At 43.9% G+C, this 18,450-nt stretch overlaps 1 protein-coding gene across 10 annotated transcripts in view; it reads left to right on the top strand.

The window, feature by feature from the left end:
* The first annotated feature begins 2,786 nt into the window (after positions 1 to 2,786).
* Positions 2,787 to 18,450, top strand: part of ARNT (aryl hydrocarbon receptor nuclear translocator) — a 68,439-nt gene continuing 52,775 nt past the window's right edge. For 3 of the 10 annotated variants that reach the window (XM_021923502.2, XM_021923480.2, XM_021923473.2), the window contains exon 1: positions 2,813 to 3,005. Coding sequence is in view for 6 of the 10 variants with exons in the window: in XM_009180593.2 (XP_009178857.2) it covers positions 2,816 to 3,005 (190 nt within the window). In the remaining 4 variants the exon portion in view is untranslated. Of the gene's footprint in view, positions 3,006 to 18,450 lie in introns of all 10 variants that reach the window. The other 7 variants (XM_009180606.3, XM_009180622.3, XM_003892595.4 and 4 more) reach the window with 4 other exon arrangements.

Below are 18,450 nucleotides of genomic sequence, written 5' to 3'. Positions count from 1 at the left end.
TAGAGATGGGGTTTCACCATGTTGGCCAGGCTGGTCTTCAACGCTTGACTTCGTGATTCATCCCCCTCGGCCTCCCAAAGTGCTGGGATTACAGCCATCCCGCCTGGCCCAGCCAATGTATTTCTTTTGAGTGGATGATTTTTTTTCTTTTTGGTGAATTATAAATATAACAACAAAATGAAAGAAAAATGAAATTTTAACAGATGTAAACAATAATATGCAAATTATGTTAAAATACCTTTGCAGTGAACTAAATAAGTGGATCAATGTAATCTGTGCAGTACATATACAACTTCTAAGAATACAAAGATGTTCAATAGCATAATTACAATTTTAATTAAATTTGTATTAAACATTTCGTGAGCGATACATGAAAAGACAGTACTTTGTAGTGCTAAAACTGTAGTGCTAAAATAGGGGGATGGGTGGAACAGGTCTCCAGTGTCAGACTCCTTTAGTTTGCCTCCCACATTACTTACCTGCTGGATGTCCCTTGCTTAACCTCTTTGTTTCTATTTCCTTAATTGCAAAATGCAAATAGTAGTAGAACCTACCTCATCGTTGTTGTGAGGATTAAATGAGTAAATACATACAAAGCATTTTGGACAGTGCCTACCTCAAATAGCTCAATGCTTCCTGAAGGGGTGGCCTGCCTCTCCACACCTGTGGGCGTTTCTCATTAGGTGGAACCAGAGACTTGAGAAAAGAAATGAGACACAGAGACAAAGTATAGAGAAAGAAAAAGTGGGCCCAGGGGACCGGCGCTCAGCATACAGAGGACCCACGCCGGCACCAGTCTCTGAGTTCCCTTAGTATTTATTGATAATTATCTTTACCATCTTAAAGATAAAGGAGTGGCAGGACAATAGGATCATTTTAGGGAGAAAATTAGCAGTAAGACATATGGATAAAGATCTCTGTGACATGAATAAGTTGAAAGGAAAATGCTGTGCCTTGATATGCATATGCAAACATCTCCATAAACCTTTTAGCAGCATTGCTCCAGCAAGTCCCGCCAGCAAGTCCCACCTTATGCCATAAGGCGGTTTTCTCCTATCTCAGTAAACAGAGCATACAATCGGGTTTTACACCGAGATGTTCCATTGCCCAGGGACGGGCAGGATTTTTAACCAGCAAGCTGCCTTCAGGCACTTGTTTAACAAAGACACATCCTGCGCAGCCCAAAATCCATTAAACCTTGAGTCACCACAGCACATGTCTCTTGCAAGGACAAGGTTGGGGGTAGGGTCACAGATTAACAGCATCTCAAATACAGAACCAAATGGAGTCTCTTATGTCTACTTCTTCCTATATAGACACAGTAACAGGCTGATCTCTTTCTTTTCCCCACACTTCCTATTATCAGGAAACAAAAATTAGCTGGGCGTGGTGGCATGCGCCTGTAATCTCAGCTACTTGGGAGGCTGAGGCAGGATAACTGCTTGAACCCGGGAGGTGGATGTTGCAGTGAGCCAAGATCGCACCACTGCACTGCAGCCTGGGTGACAGAGCAAGACTCTGTCTCGGAAAAAAATTAAGAAAAAAGAAAATAAATCTGCACAGCCATCATCTTATTGATTCCCTATTAAAAACTCCTCACTGGCCGGGTGTGGTGGCTCACGCCTGTAATCCCAGCACTTTGGGAGGCTGAGGTGGATGGATTGCCTGAGGTCAGGAGTTCGAGACCAGTCTGGCCAACATCGTGAAACCCCATCTCTACTAAAAACACACAAAAAATTAGCCGGGCGTGTGGCATGCGCCTGTAATCCCAGCTACTCAGGAGGCTGAGGCAGAGGAATTGCTTGAACCAGGGAGGTGGAGGTTGCAGTGAGCCGAGATTGCGCCACTGCACTCCAGCCTGGATGACAGAGGGAGACTTCGTCTCAAATACAAACAAACAAAACTCCTCACTATGTACCTATCACTGACCAAAGGAAGTTACCCATTCTCAAAATACTTTCTTCATCCATTGCCTCCAGTTTTGGCTGGCAATATCTCCCATACCAAACCGTTAACACCCAGATCCTTTTACACTACCAGTCCCATAGCAGGCATTGAAAAGTTAGTTATTTAACTTTTTTCACCAGGGACAAAAGTCCTTAAAACAGTAAAAAAACTGGAAAGGATTACAAATCACCATGTGAAGTTTAAGTATTAGAGCACCTAAAGAGGATATACAAGATAAGTTGTCTGCAGGGCAACCACTCAGATGACGAATCCACCACCAATAGAAGGTTTTTAGTAAAATATCCTTTTTTTAGTAAAATATCCTTTTTTTTTTGAGATGGAGTTTTGCTCTCGGTGGCCCAGACGAGTACAGTGGTGTGGCGCGATCTCAGTTCACTGCAACCTCTGCCTCCCAGGTTCAAGCGATTCTCCTGCCTCAGCCTCCCAAGAAGCTGGGATTACAGGCATGTGCCACCACGCCCAGCTAATTTTGTATTTTTAGTAGAGACGGGGTTTTCGCCATGTTGGCCATGGCTGGTTTCGAACCCCTGACCACAGGTGATCCGCCGGCCTGGGCCTCCCAAAGTGCTGGGATTACAGGCGCGAGCCACCGCGCCCTGCCTAAAATACCCATTTTAATTGCATTTCAATGACGTTACTCGGTCATTGACCTCTTACGCAAGGAGGGCGGGGTTAGGGAGACAGCTGGACTTCTTCCTCGCCCTCCCTCCACTGGACTGGCTGGCGCAGGGAGTAGCCCTGCCCTTGGTCGATTTGGCATTTTCATTGGTCAATTTTTTCGTAGGAGGCGGTCGTGTGTTGACTCCGCCCACTATATAGGCGGGGTCTCTCCGCCACAGGGGCTGGGATGGTGGGGGCTGCTGAAGCCGCCATCTTGGATTCCGCGGTAGCGGAGGCGGCGGTCAGGCGCCGCTTCTGGGGAGTGGCCTTTCTCTTCCCCTCCCTCCCGGTTCGGTGGCGGCGGCTCCTCCCACTGGGGGGGGGTGGCGCGGCGGCGGTGGCATCTACGGCCATGGCGGCGACTACTGCCAACCCCGGTGAGGAGACAGAGGACTGGGGCGCCTCTAAAGGGGAGGGGCTGAAGGGGCTGACAACTAAGGAGACCCAGGGCTGAGGGGACGCAGCTGGAGCTGAAGGCGCCGGGGCGGGGCGGAGGCCGCGAGGGACGGTGGGGGAGCGGTGACCTGGGGAGGGGCCCGATCCTGGGGACTTGGGTAGACTCGAGGTGGAGGGAGCGAGGGGGCAGGTGGGAGTTGGGGGCTCCCTCTCCTGACCTCCGTTGGAGCGGCGGCCAGTCGGGGCTGGCTCGCCCTCACTCCTCGGGCGGCGTCTGGTCTGTGATGTGGTCCTCTTTTAACCCTCTGCCCGCTGGAGCCGCTTGATGCCGAATACTGTAGGCAGAGTGGCTCCGTTTACTTTAAGAGTAGTTTGGATTCATAAACCCTGGAACATATTGCTCTTCAGTTGACGTGTTGCTTCCAGACATTTAAAGGTTTAGATTTTAATTTTAAAAATAAAAAATTGACGTTCTTTGATATATACGACATCTCTTTAGGCTGTTACCTCCCACCCGCAACCCCCGTCCCCGTCCCCGGACTATACTTTGAAACTTAGATCTTGTGTTAAGAGGGCCTGTCTGCCTGCTGAGGGCAGGGGTTTGTGTAATGGTTGTGGTTTCGGACAGGTCTTTAGTCCACAGCCCCAGGTTTAAATCTTGTTAGGCCTAGGTCCAGGCAGTTTCCAAACTCTTTCAGAAAAGTTTGATTCCACACCATTTCTCAGTTTCAAAAAATAATCAAATATCAAAAAGATCTAGTCTGTTTTGTCTAAGAGATGGAATAGGGTGTAGTGCAGTTCTAGAGAGATCAGATCTTCAAATTACTAGTCCCACCCTGCCCTCTTTCCTCTATGTTACAGTTATTTCTCCTTAGAAGGTATTTCATTTTAGGGGCCTAGTTTATCTTGCAGACTTTGGTCATTCTTGCAAAATAAAGTCTATCCGTTTCCAAAAACCAATATATTTGATAGCCTTAAAAAGAAAGGGCCTTGAGATGTGTGTGTGTGTTGCGGAGAATTTCTTGAAAATACAACAATGGGAGTGATTACCCCCATCCCCACATTGAAATTTAAATTAGATTTTTTTTTCATGTTACTGAAAGGCAGTATTATTTTGCAATATCCAAATTTTGCTGGACAGTTGAATCACTGAAATTTCTTTTCTACCATGTTTCTGGGAACAGCTATTTTAAGAAATGATTAATTTGTCACATGTCATTATCTGTATTTAATTTTTAAAATTTTTTTTTAAAGGAAAGAGAGGTAAAATTAATGGCAAAAATTACATTGCGGGAAGTGCTGAGTGATAGAATAAAACTATAAAACAGGAAAAATGCCATTATGGCAAACCTGACCTTGTAGTAATATAACCTATCTGTGAACTATGGAATAAACAAACAAGATTTTTAACTGATCACACATTGCAAAATACTTATATAACCCTAGTTAAATTGCAAAGCATTTCTCTTATTAAGAAGTCGCCTGAGTAAACAAGTTTTAGTTCATATGTCAGGAGCTTTTTTCCAGCTGTGTGGGTGGGGTTGCTTTATTTTGTTTTGTTTTTTAAACAGCAGCAACCAGAATGACAGCCTCTTGACCATATCTTCATAAGCTGATCAATATCAGCTTAAATCTCAGCAGAAAATAGCATGTGTTTGTGTGTATGTGTGTATGCAGAATCCTTGTTAATGAAATGCTTTGTTTACTATGCTTTGGCTGCTTCGTTCTGCAATTTTTAGATTTCCTTTTTCTTTTTCTTTTCCTTTCTCCTCTCCCCTCTCCCCTCTTTTTCTTTTGATGCAGGGTCTTGCTTCTTGCTCTGTCGCCCGGTCTGGAGTACAGTGGCAAGATCACTGCTCATGGCATCTTCCACCTCCGGGGCTCAAGTGATCTTCTCACGATCAGCCTCCTGAATAGCTGGGACTACAGGTGCCTTGCCACCATGCCTGGTTAATTTTTAAATTTTTTTGTGGAGACAGATGCCTTGCTATGTTGCTCACGCTGATCTTGATCTCCTGGTCTCAAGCAAGCCTTGCCTCAGTCTCTCAAAGTTGGGAATACAGATGTGAGACACTCTACCTGGCCAGATATCTTTTTTGATATTAAAAAATTCTTCCATCTCTTCTAACTTATCGATTCCATGTTCAGTTCAATCAAATCAGAAGATATGTTTTCTTTTTTCTTTTCTCCCTTTGCACTTTTATATCAAGAGGAAGAGATCATAGATACATTGTGGATTTTTTCAGTAGTCTATTGCATTTTGGGAAATGAGATTAATGAATGGAGGGACATTAGGTGGAAATGTACTGTGCTTAGTGAAAGTAAATGTTTTCAGGTCAGAATTCTTTGCTACACTGTCATACCTTCTTTCCTTAGAGCCATTTTAAGGACTAGGGACACCATGCCTATTTCTTTGAGTTTTTTCTACTTTGTATTTTTGCTGGAGTACTAGTTTTTTTTTTTTTTTTTTTAACAATTCTTGTTAGTTTTGTCAAGACGATTTAAAAAAAAAATTTCACTCTTTAAGCTTCACTTGAGTTAATCCTTTTTAAAAATATATTTATTTTTATTTTTGAGACAGGGTCTCGCTCTGTCTCCCAGACTGTAGTGCAGTGGTGTAATCACAGCTCACTGCAGCCTTGAACTGCTGAGCTCAAGTGATCTTGCAGCCTCAGCCTCCTGAGTATCTGGGTCTACAGACACACACCACCACACCTGGATACATTTTTTAACTTTTTGTAGAAATGGGATCTTGCTATGTTGCCCAGGCTGGTCTTGAACTCCTGGCCTCAAGCAATCCTCCCACCTCACCCTCCTAAGCTGCTGGGATTATAGGTGTGAGCCACTGATCCGGCCAAGTTAATCCTTAGGGTTAGTAATAGCGCTTAAACATGTTAATTGTGCTGGTGGCCCTGCAGTGTTTTTCAAGGGGACCAGGTTCTTCTGCATTTTTCACTGTGGTGCTGCATTAGAAGAAGAGCAAAATATGGTTGATACTCTCTAAGAGTTGTGTTGAAGTAATAGTTCTAATGTGATTTTTTTTTGTCAAATTGATAATTCTTCATATTCTATCATTTTTCACTGGTTCTACTTATCACTGGCAAGTAGAACTCCGTGGGTAGGTGGTCCATGAAACTTTAGGCTATTTCTTTCTTGTCTATGGACTACTAACAGTTTTGAGGAACACATTTTTTTTCCCCATAGGAGAGGGTCTTGCTCTGCCACCGAGGCTGGAGTACAGTGACACAGTCATGCCTCACTGCAGCCTTGACCTTCTGGGACCATGTGATCCTCCCACTTCAGCCTCCTAAGTAGGTGGGACCACAGGTGTGCACCACCATGGCTGGCTAATTTTAATTTTTTTTTAGAGACAGGGTCTTGCTATGTTGCCCAGGCCCGTGTTTAACTCCTGGCCTTAAGTGATCTTCCTGTATTGGGCCCCCGCTAAGAGCTGGGATTATAGGCATGAGCCACCATGCCCAGCCAAGGTGGAATACTTTTTAAATTGAATGTGTGATTTGTAATGCATTGGCTGAGGGAATAGTTGAGAGGAGATTCGGTATTTGATTTACAGTTCCAAATTCAAACTAGAGATGTTGAATTAGTTTGTAGTAAATGTAGGTTTTTTTCTCTCTTGATTCTGGTATTCTCATTAGTAGAGAATTCTTTTTGTGCTATTATGTATAAGTTACGGTGGATGGAGAAGGTAGTAGAAGGAAAAGGGTAATACCGTTTGGGTTTGCAAGGCTGTCATTTAGGAAGAAAATTTTTTTTAGCTAATTTTCACCTATGTAACTTACAGTTTTAACTGCATCAATTAACAAAATTCTTTTTTTTTTTTTTTGAGATGGAGTCTTGCTCTGTTGCCCTGGCTGGACTGCAGTGGCCAGATCTCAGCTCACTGCAAGCTCCGCCTCCCAGGTTTACGCCGTTCTCCTGCCTCAGCCTCCCATGTAGCTGGGACTACAGGCGCCTGCCACCTCGCCCAGCTAGTTTTTTGTATTTTTTAGTAGAGACAGAGTTTCACCGTGTTAGCCAGGATGGTCTCGATCTCCTGACCTCGTGATCTGCCCGTCTCGGCCTCCCAAAGTGCTGGGATTACAGGCTTGAGCCACCGCGCCCGGCCACAAAATTCTTACCTGTTACCTTTATTTACCTTTTTCAGATATGGGAAAATAGGAATTCATACAGTGTAAAGTTAAGATGTCAAGATATTCTTTTATGGCCAGGTGTGGTGGCTCGTGCCTCTAATCCCTTTGGGAGGCCGAGGCAGGCAGATGGCTTGAGCCCAGGAATTTGAGACCAGCCTGGACAACATGACAAAACCGCTTATCTACAAAAAATACAAAAAATTATCCAGGCACTGTGGTGTACTTTTATAGTCCCAGCTACGTGGGAGGCTAAGATGGGAGTATCACCTGAGCCTGGAAAGTTGAGACTGCAGTGAGCTGTGATCATGCCACTGTACTCCAGCCTAGGTGTCACAGTGAGACCCTGTCCCCCAACAAAAAAAGAGATATTATTATATTGCAAAGGCCTTTTTTTTTTTTTTTTTTTTTTGAGACAGGCTCTGCCTGTGTCACCCAGGCTGGAGTGCAATGGCGTGATCTTGGCTCACTGCAACCTCTGCCTCCTGGGTTCAAACAATTCTTCCGCCTCACCCGAGTAGCTGGGATTACAGGCACCTGCCACCACGCCGGCTAATTTTTTATTTTTAGTAGAGACGAGGTTTCTCCATGTTGGCCAGGCTGGTCTTGAACTCCTGACCTCAGGTGATCCGCCCGCCTCGGCCTCCCAAAGTGCTGGGATTACAGGCGTGAGCCACTGCACCTGGCCACCATCTTTTTTTTTTTTTTTTTTTATACTTTAAGTTCTAGGGTACATGTGCATAACGTGCAGGTTTGTTACATATGTATACATGTGCCGTGTTGGTGTGCTGCACCCATCAACTCGTCAGCACCCATCAACTTGTCATTTACATCAGGTATAACTCCCAATGCAATCCCTCCCCCCTCCCCACAATGCACTCCCTCCCCGCTCCCCCCAACCACCGTCTGTTTTTAAGAATACTGCCTTGGCTGGGCGCGGTGGCTCATGCCTGTAATGCCAGCACTTTGGCAGGCCGAGGCAGGTGGATCACCTGAGGTCAGGAGTTTGAGACCAGCCTGACCAACACGGCAAAACCCCATCTCTACTAAAAATACAAAAATTAGCCGGGCATGGTGGCAGGTGCCTATAATCCCAGCCACTTGGGAGGCTGAGGTGGGAGAATCGCTTGAACCTGGAAGGTGGTGGTTGCAGTGAGCCGAGATCATGCCACTGCTCTCCAGCCTGGGTGACAGAGCGAGACTCCATCTCAACAAAGAAAAAAAATAAATAAATAATGCTGCCTGATATGCCATAATGACTTTAGTAAGTAGACATCAGTGAATCTTCAGGTTGGAAATATGACAACACCTATCATTTTACACTTAAGGAGACACCCAGGGAAAGGAGTGGATAATTAAGTTCCTTCTATATGCCAGGTTACACTTTCCTATTTTGTTGACTAATCTTTATGTCTAGTCTGTAGCAACTGTCTCCAACTTTTCACATAAGTTCTTCAAATTCAGGTCACTTTTCATAATTTTGTCAATGTATTTTCTTACTTGTTTTAAAGTTTTTATTATTTTACGTAGTGTCTGGGTCTCACTCTATTGCCCAGGCTGGTCTCAAACTCCTGGGCTTAAGCAATTCCTGCCTCGGCCTCCCAGTGTGCCGGGGTTACAGGTGTGAGTCACCCTGCCAGGCCCGTTTTATATTTTCCCTCCATCTTTTCATTGTAGTTGAATGGAGAAGTAAGTTTATGGATTCAGCAGTATACTTAGGGCTGGACGTGGTGGCTCATACCTGTAGTGCTAGCACTTTGGGAGACTGAAGTGAGTGGATTGCTTGAGCCCAAAAGTTTGAGACCAGCCTGGGCAACGTGGTGAAACCCCATCTGTACAAAAAAATACAAAAAATTAGCAGGGTGTGGTGGCATCCCCTGTAGTCCCAGCTACGCAGGAGACTGAGATGGGAGGATGACCTGAGCCTGGGAGGTCGAGGCTGCAGTGAGCCGTAATTGTGCCACTGCACTCCAGTCTGGGTGACTGGGAGACAGCGTGAGACCCTGTCTCAAAAAACAAAACAAAACCAGCATACTTAGGATGTAAGTTCCATGAGAGCAGAACTTTTGCTTTCCTTGTTTGCCAAAGTACTGCAGTGCTTACAGTGGGTGCCTAGTATGTTGGATTAGAGTTCAATATATGTTTGTTGAATAAAAATGGATGTAAAACCCACTGTTAATATGAAATACCTTTGAAGGGATAAGACTAATTAAGCCATTGACATCATGAATTTGTACGAACTATAATAATATCTAATATTTATTAGTAATATGTACCAACTGTTCTCATTTAATTTTTATGACAATTGTATTAGGTAAGTATTATTATCCTTGTTTTACAGATGAGGAAACTAAGGCACAGAGAGTGAATATGTAACTTGTCTGAAGTCACATAGCTACTAGAAGGTAGAGACAGAATTTTATTGTTGGCAGTCCATCTACACAGTCATCATTCTTAATCTCTAAGTTATTATTTTTTCCATTGTGACCTAGAGTCATCTTCCTACTGAAATGTAGTACAATGGGTATCTTTTGAGAAGGAGGTAGGTGGAGTATTGTCTTTTTTGCAGATGAAAAGGGTGAAATACCACATTAGATAGCCTGGGGGCAAGGTATTGCTTGGTTGGAGAACCAAGTGCAAAGTGCTGAAAAAAGGAGCTAGAAGAGTAGTTTCCAGGCTGAGTGTGGTGGCTCACACCTGTAATCTCAGCATTTTGAGAGACCAGGGTGAAAGGACTGCTTAAGCCCAGAAGTTGGAGACCAGCCTGAGCAATATAATGAGACCTTGTCTCCACAAAAATATGTATATAAAAAATTAGCTAGATGTGGTGGTGGATGCCTACAGTCCCAACTACTTGGGAGGCTGAGGTGGTGGGAGGATCTCTGAGCTTGCTAGGTCAAGGCTGTAGTGAGCCATGATCACGCCACTGGACTCTAGTCTGGGTGACAGAGTGAGCCTGTCTCTAGGAAAAAAAAAAAAAAGAGTAGTTTCTTAAAATCTTTTCTGTAACATTCTATATTTGTTTTGTTTTGTTTTTTTGAGACGGATTGTCCCTGTCGCCCAGGCTGGAGTGCAGTGGTGTGATCTCAGCTCACTGCAAGCTCCGCCTCCCAGGTTCCTGCCATTCTCCTGCCTCAGCCTCCCGAGTAGCTGAGACTACAGGCGTCTGTCACCACGCCCCGCTAATTTTTTGTATTTTTTTTTTTTTTTTTGAGACGGAGTCTCGCTCTGTCACCGAGGCTGGAGTGCAGTGGCGCGATCTCCTCTCACTGCAAGCTCCCCCTCCCGGGTTTTATGCCATTCTTCTGCCTCAGCCTCCCGAGTAGCTGGGACTATAGGTGCCTGCCACCATGCCTGGCTAGTTTTTTGTATTTTTTAGTAGAGACGGGGTTTCACTATGTTAGCCAGGATGGTCTCGATCTCCTGACCTCGTGATCCGCCTGTCTCGGCCTCCCAAAGTGCTGGGATTACAGGCTTGAGCCACGGCGCCCGGCCAGTTTTTTGTATTTTGAGTAGAGACAGGGTTTCACCATGTTAGCCAGGATGGTCTCAATCTCCTGACTTCGTGATCTGCCCACCTCAGCCTCCCAAAGTGCTGGGATTACAGTACTTTGTAATCCAGCCAGGCTGGAGTGCAGTAGCATGACCATAGTTTGCTGCAACACCTCCAATTGCTAGGCTCAAGTGATTCTGCCTCCTCAGTTTCCTGAGTAGTTGGGACTGTAGGCATGCACCATCATGCCCAGCTAATTTTTTAATTTTGTAGAGACAGGATCTCGCTATGTTGCCCAGGCTGGTCTTGAACTACTGTCCTTGAGTGATACTCCTGCTTTTGGCCTCCCAGATTGCTGGGATTACAGGCATGAATCATTATGCACTGCAGCTTTTAGGGTTGTTGTTAGAATCCTCTCCAAGTTCTTGGTACTCCACAATTGAGCCTCTCTTAGAAACTTGGTTTCAGAGACACTGTGTTGCTTGGTCTTTATTACTGATTGTTCCTTCTTTGTCCTTTTTGCTTGTTTTTCTGCTACTTTCTTTTTTTTGTTCAGTGTGCTTCTACTTTTCTCTTCTCATGCTTGAGGCGAGAACTGTTTTTTGAGTCAGGGTCTTGCTATGTTGCCCAAGTTGGTCTGAGCTCAAATGATCCTCCTGCCTCGGCTTCCCGAGTAGCTGGGATTACAAGTGTACACCACAGTACCCTGTTTGGGGCTAGAACTAAATAGTAAACCAGGCAGTTTCCTTCATTTCTTCCCATTTGCCCACCTACCTGCCTTCCTAGCTGCTTGCCTTCCTACTTCAGTTTGACATTCACTTGGTACCTACCATAATCCCCTTTGCTTTGTATTAGTCCATTCTCACACTGCTATAAAGAACTACCAGAGACTGGATGATTTATGCAGAAAAGAGGTTTAATTGACAAGCAGTTCTGCAGACTGTATGGGAGGCATGGCTAGGGAGGCCTCAGGAAACTTGGAATCATGGCGGAAGGCTAAGGGGAAACAAGCATGTCTTCACATGGCTGGCAGGATAGAGGGAGAGAAGGGGAAGGTGCTACACACTTTCAAACAACCAGATCTCTTGAGAACTCTATCATGAGAGAGCACTAGGGAGATGGTGCTAACCCATTAGAAACCACCCCCATGATCCCATAACCTCCCACCAGGCTGCACCTTCAACACTGGGGATTACAATTTGACATGATATTTGGGCGGAGACACACAGAGCCAAACCATATCACCCTTCATTTATCTTTTATGTATAAAAGACTCCAAAAATTTCATTCCTGGCTTCTCGCATAAACTACTTTCCTATATTTTTATCTATTTAAAAGATCTCTCTCTTTCTCTCTTTTTTTTTTTTTTTTAAGTTGAGACAAGGTTTTTTTTTTTTTTTTTTTTTTTTTTTTTTTTTGAGACGGAGTCTCGCTCTGTCACCCAGGCTGGAGTGCAGTGGCCGGATCTCAGCTCACTGCAAGCTCCGCCTCCCGGGTTTACGCCATTCTCCTGCCTCAGCCTCCCGAGTAGCTGGGACTACAGGCGCCCGCCACCTCGCCCGGCTAAGTTTTTGTATTTTTAGTAGAGACGGGGTTTCACTGTGTTAGCCAGGATGGTCTCGATCTCCTGACCTCGTGATCCGCCCGTCTCGGCCTCCCAAAGTGCTGGGATTACAGGCTTGAGCCACCGCGCCCGGCCGAGACAAGGTTTTACTATGTTGCCCAGGCTCATCTTGAAATCCTGGACTCAAGCATTCCTCCCACTTCAGCCACCTGGACTACAGGTGTGTGCCATTGTGCCTGGCTGCATCTCTGTTTGAATAGTTTTTTTTTTTTTTTTAAATTTATAGAAACGAGGTCTCACTGTATTGCCCAGACTGGTCTTGAACTGCTGAGCTCAAGTAGTCCTACCGCCTAGGTCTCCCTAGTAGCTGGAATTGTAGGTGTATGACACCATGCCCGGCTCTATTTGAGTAATCTTTTTTTTTTGTTTGTTTTTGTTTTAAAGACAGAGTCTTTCTGTGTTACCCAGGCTGGAGTGCAGTGGTGCGATCTTGGCTCACTGCAGTCTCCGCCTCCTAGGTTCAAATGATTTTTGTGCCTCAGTATCTCGAGTAGCTGGGACTACAGTGTGCCACCACGCCTGGCTAATTTTTTGTATCTTTAGTAGAGTTGGGGTTTCACCATGTTGGCCAGGCTGGTCTCGAACTCCTGTCCTCAAGTGATCCGCCCGCCTCGGCCTCCCAAAGTGTTGGGATTACAAGTGTGAGCCATTGCGCCCAGCCTCTATTTGAATAATCTTTAACATCCTATATATGTATGTACTCACCAGTATTTCCTTCAAATCTGCTGTCTTTCCTACCTTTCGGTATCTTTCATGAATATCACAATTGAGTTTTTCATTTCCCCAGTCTAAGGAACTGTAAGTGTTTGGATTTTACTTTTTATGTGTTTATCTGGGTTATTACCTCTTCTCAGGTCTTTTGCCAAATATTTGTGTGTGTGTGTGTGTGTATGTATGTATGTGTGTATACATACATACATAAAAATTATTTAAATTGGGCCGGGCGCAGTGGCTCAAGCCTGTAATCCCAGCACTTTGGGAGGCCGAGACGGGCGGATCACGAGGTCAGGAGATCGAGACCATCCTAGCTAACACGGTGAAACCCCGTCTCTACTAAAAAAACAAAAAACTAGCCGGGCGTGGTGGCGGGCGCCTGTAGTCCCAGCTACTCGGGAGGCTGAGGCAGGAGAATGGCGTGAACCCAGGAGGCGGAGCTTGCAGTGAGCTGAGATCAGGCCACTGCATTCCAGCCTGGGCGACAGAGCGAGACTCCGTTTCAAAAAAAAAAAAAATTATTTAAATCAAAACTATACATGCATATTTTAATATTTAAAGACTTAGTTTTATAATGTTTGTTACAAAAATATTATAAGGGAGTTGTCTGCTCCCTTTCTGTCATTTCCTTCTCTCCAGTGGCATTATTTTTATTTCTTTTAACATAATTATTTCTGTTTAAATAAAATGTCCCCGTGAAAGACATTAGTTTCCAGATCGAAGGGGCCATGCACACATCAAGGCCCATTATGCTGAAATTTCAGCATCAGATAGAAAGAGAATATCCTATAAGCTTCAGAGAGAATAAAATTATTCACATTCAGAAGATTCAGGAATCAGATTGGTCTTTTTTCTCAGTAGTCATGCTGAAAAGTAGAAGACCTTGGAACAGGCTGGGTGTGGTGGCTTACGCCTATATTCCCAACATTTTGGGAGGCTGAGGCGAGTGGATCACCTGAGGTCAGGAGTTTGAGACCAGCCTGGCCAACATGGTGAAACCCCATCCCTACAAAAATACAAACATTAGCTGGGCATGGTGGTGCGTGCCTGTAGTACCAACTGCTTGGGAGGCTGAGGCAGGAGAATTGCTTGAACCTGGGAAGCGGAGGTTGCAGTGAGCCGAGATCACGTCACTGCACACCAGCCTGGGTGAAAGAGCAAAGACACTGTCTCAAAAAAGAAAAAAAAAAAGACTTTGGAGCAATGCCTTCAAAATTCTGAGGGAAAATAAGTTCTAATTTAGAATTCCATACCTGGGCAAACTATCAGTTAGTGAAATAGAATAAATATTTTCATACCTCCAAGGCATTTCTTACACCTTTTCAGGAATCCACTAGAAGATAGGCTCCACCAGTAGGAGAGAGTAAACCAAGAAAGTGGAGATACGAAATATAGGAAATAGGCAGTATAACAGAAGAACAATGAAGCATGTAGTATACATACGTTGGTGTTAGTTTTCCTGTTTTCAATATGGCTCCCTCACTTCACCTTTACCTGGTGTTCACTAGACTGTAAGACCTTTGATTTATACTCTCCACAGAGTAAATCTGTCTTTTGACAGAATGGTGAGGGGTAGTTGCCTTGGTTAGAAGGAATAGAGAAAAGGATCTAGGAATCCATCTCTGTAGTAAACAGATGCTGAACGAATTCTCCTTATTTTCACTTCATTCACCCTACCCTGCATACTCAGAGTTACCTGGACTCACCAGCTTCTGAGACTTTGGGGGAATTCCATAGTGTAAATTAAGTTGGTTTTCTACTTTTTCCCTTGTCACTTTAGGATTTAGTTTTTGTCCATCTCCCAAGGCAATAGTCCATTTTATCTCTAGTTTCAAAAAAATTATTGCTCTTCCTTTCCATCCTTGTGGTTTTGTCTTGTGTAAAAATTTTTTCTCTTTTAAAAAAATTTTTCCTGTGTATGAGTGAGGAGAGAAGAGAGTAGAAATAGATAGATACATTTAATTCACTATCCTTTTTTTTTTTTTGAGACGGAGTCTCGCTCTGACACCCAGGCTGGAGTGCAGTGGCCGGATCTCAGCTCACTGCAAGCTCCGCCTCCCGGGTTCACGCCATTCTCCTGCCTCAGCCTCCCGAGTAGCTGGGACTACAGGCGCCTGCGACCTCGCCCGGCTAAGTTTTTGTATTTTTAGTAGAGACGAGGTTTCACTGTGTTAGCCAGGATGATCTCGATCTCCTGACCTCGTGATCCGCCCGTCTCGGCCTCCCAAAGTGCTGGGATTACAGGCTTGAGCCACCGCGCCCGGCCTAATTCACTATCCTTACTGAGAAGTTGCATAGTTTAAAAATTTAAAAGTAACTACCTTTTCGTCATGCCATCCTCATTTAGGCCTTTATCACTTTGTTTTTGATTAATCTTGTCTTCCTACTTCTATTACTTAAAACTTTAAATCTGTCAGATTAATTTTAATTTATATTTTCATCTTGTTACTCAGACTTAAAATTGTATGTTTGTCTTTGTTCAATCTGATCCAGGTGTTTCATCGTGGCATTCAAAGCTTTCTCTCAGTTAGCACTTCACATCTTACCTTTTTAGGTCTTTTTCTTTACGGCTCTTCACAGTTGCTGTTATGTGTCACCTAATGATGCCTTGGTCATCAAAGGACTGCATATATGATGGTGGTCCCATAAGATTATAATGGAGGTGAAAAATTCCTATTGCCCAGTGACATGTAGTTGTCATAAGGTCTTAGCACAACACATTACTTTTTCTATGTTTAGGTACATAAATAGTTACCACTGAGTTATAGTTGCCTACCGTATTCAGTATAGTAACATCTTGTTAGGATGGTTGGGAGTACTAGGCTATTACTGGGAGTAATGGGCTACATATAGGTATGTAGGCTATATACACCTACATACCTAGGTGTGTAGTGGCTATACCATCTAGATTTGTGTAAGTATACTCAATGATATTCACACAATATTGAAATCTCCTAATGACACATTTCTCAGAACATATCCCTGTTGTTAAGTAATACATAACTGTATCTTCATGTCTCCCTTTAGACTTGCTTATGTACTTTTATCTATGTAGAATGCCTTTTTCTTCTTCTTTACTTTTTTTTTTTTTTTTTTTTCCTGAGACAGAGTGTTGCTCTTGTTGCCCAGGCTGGAGTGCAGTGGCACGATTGGCTCACTGCAACCTCTGCCTCCTGGGTTCAAACAATTCTCCTACCTCAGCCTCTTGAGTAGCTGGGATTACAGGCGCCCGCCACCACGCTCAGCTAATTTTTTATATTTTTAGTAAAGACGGGGTTTCACCATGTTGTTCAGGCTGGTCTTGAACTCCTGACCTCAGGTGATCCACCCTCCTCAGCCTCCCAGAGTGTTGGGATTACAGGCGTGAGCCACTGCTCCCGGCCTCCTTTACTTTTTTTAAGGCCCAGCTTGATGTACCTTTTTGAAACTTCCCCATGGGCTGGTTGCCTGCCTTCCTTATTTCCTTCAGTTTCCTCTTCATATTAAACATCTTCTCTGCAAGGGACTATGCCAGGCCTTGATTTAAACCAGGATTATCTTTTCTTTCTCTGAATTTCCCTGGCACTCTTTTTTTTTTGTTTTTGAGACAGAGTCTCATTCTGTTGCCCAGGCTGGAGTGCAGTGGCGTGATCTCAGCTCACTGCAACCTTTGCCTCCCAGGCGATTCTCTTGCTTCAGCCTCCCAAGTAGCTGGGATTATAGACGTGCACCACCACACCTGACTAATTTTTGTATTTTCAGTAGAGACGGAATTTTGCCGTGTTGGTCAGACTGGTCTCGAATTTGATCTCAAGTGATCTACCGACCTCAGCCTCCTAAAGTGCTGGGGTTACAGGCATGAGCCACTGTGCCTGGCCTCCATGGTAATCTTTTTTTTTTTTTTTTTTGAGACGGAATCTCTGTCAACCAGGCTGGAGTGCAGTGGCACGATCTCAGCTCATTGCAACCTCCACCTTTCGTGTTCAAGCAATTCTTCTGCCTCAGCCTCCCGAGTAGCTGGGACTACAGGTGCGTGCCACCGTGCCCAGCTAATTTTTGTATATTTAGTAGAGACGGAGTTTCACCATATTAGCCAGGCTGGTCTCAAACTGATGTCGTGATCTGCTTGCCTCGGCCTCCCAAAGTGCTGGGATTACAGGCGTGACTCCATGGTACTCTTATGTTCTATATAAACCTATTACTAAAAGAATGAACTTTTTTTTTTTTTTTTTAAATAGAGGCAGGATCTCACTATGTTGCCCAAGCTAGTTTTGAACTCCCGAGCTCAAGCAATCCTCATGCCTTGGCCTCCCAAAGTACTGGGATTATAGGCATGAGCCACTGCACTTGGCCCTGAACTTTTTTTTTTAATGGAAAAAAATGTTTTTTCTTAGGAAAGTAACATATGCTCACTCGAATTTATAGGCTGAAATAGAAAAATTAGCAGTAACAAAAATATGCTCAGCCTTAATGTGTGCTAAACTAACAGCGATAATTGTCTTTCACCAAGAAAATGACCAGAAATTTGAAGGATTCCCAAAACACAATGCTGTTGGAGGTGTGGCTAAATTGATGCAGTGGATGAGGCTCTAAATTGGTATGACCTCCTTGGCAGGTAATGGGCAATCAAAGTTTTAAATGTGTCTACCCTTAGGCCCGAGGAGTCATTTTCAGAAATAATATGGAAGTACTGGTATGAAGTACTGTGCATGAAGATACACAATGATGTTCACTGAAGCATAATTTATGATAGTGAAGGTTTGAATGTTGTAGCTATACATTTATAGTACAGAGTACTATGTAACTGTTAAAAAGAATGATCTACATGTATATTTATTGCCATAGCAATATATTGTTACGTGGAAGAGAAAAAGTTCAGAATAAGTACAGATGCTCCTTGACTTATGGTGGGGTTATGTCTTGATAAACCCATTGTAAATTGAAAATATCCTAAGTCAAAAATACATTTAATACACTTAATCTATTACACATTATAGCTTAGCCTAGACTACCTTAAATGTGTATAGAGTACTTACATTAGCCTACAGTGGGCAAAATAATCTAACTTAAATTCTACTTTATAATAAAGTGATCCTCCTGCCTCAGCTTCCCAAGTAGCTGGGACTACAGGTGGGTACCACCACACCTAGGTGATTTTATTTTTATTTTTATTTATTTATTTTTTTTGTAGAGACAGGGTCTCACTATGTTTCCCAGGCTGGTCTTGAACTCCTGAGCTCAAGCAATCCTCCCACCTCTGCTTCCCAAAGCACTGGGATTACAGGCATGAGCCACTGAGCCCAGCCTTGAGTATATTTTATCTCTTATTTTTTTATCTCGGTTTATATATACCTAACTCTGTAATCAAAAAGAGGTGCAGGCTGGACATGGTGGCTCATGCCTGTAATCCAAGAGCTTTGGGAGGCCAAGGTGAGCAGATCACTTGAGCCCAGGAGTTCGAGACTAGC

Source organism: Papio anubis, chromosome 1 (assembly GCF_008728515.1).
Source record: "Papio anubis isolate 15944 chromosome 1, Panubis1.0, whole genome shotgun sequence".
NCBI lineage: Eukaryota > Metazoa > Chordata > Mammalia > Primates > Cercopithecidae > Papio > Papio anubis.
This window is presented reverse-complemented; position numbering and strand designations above follow the sequence as displayed.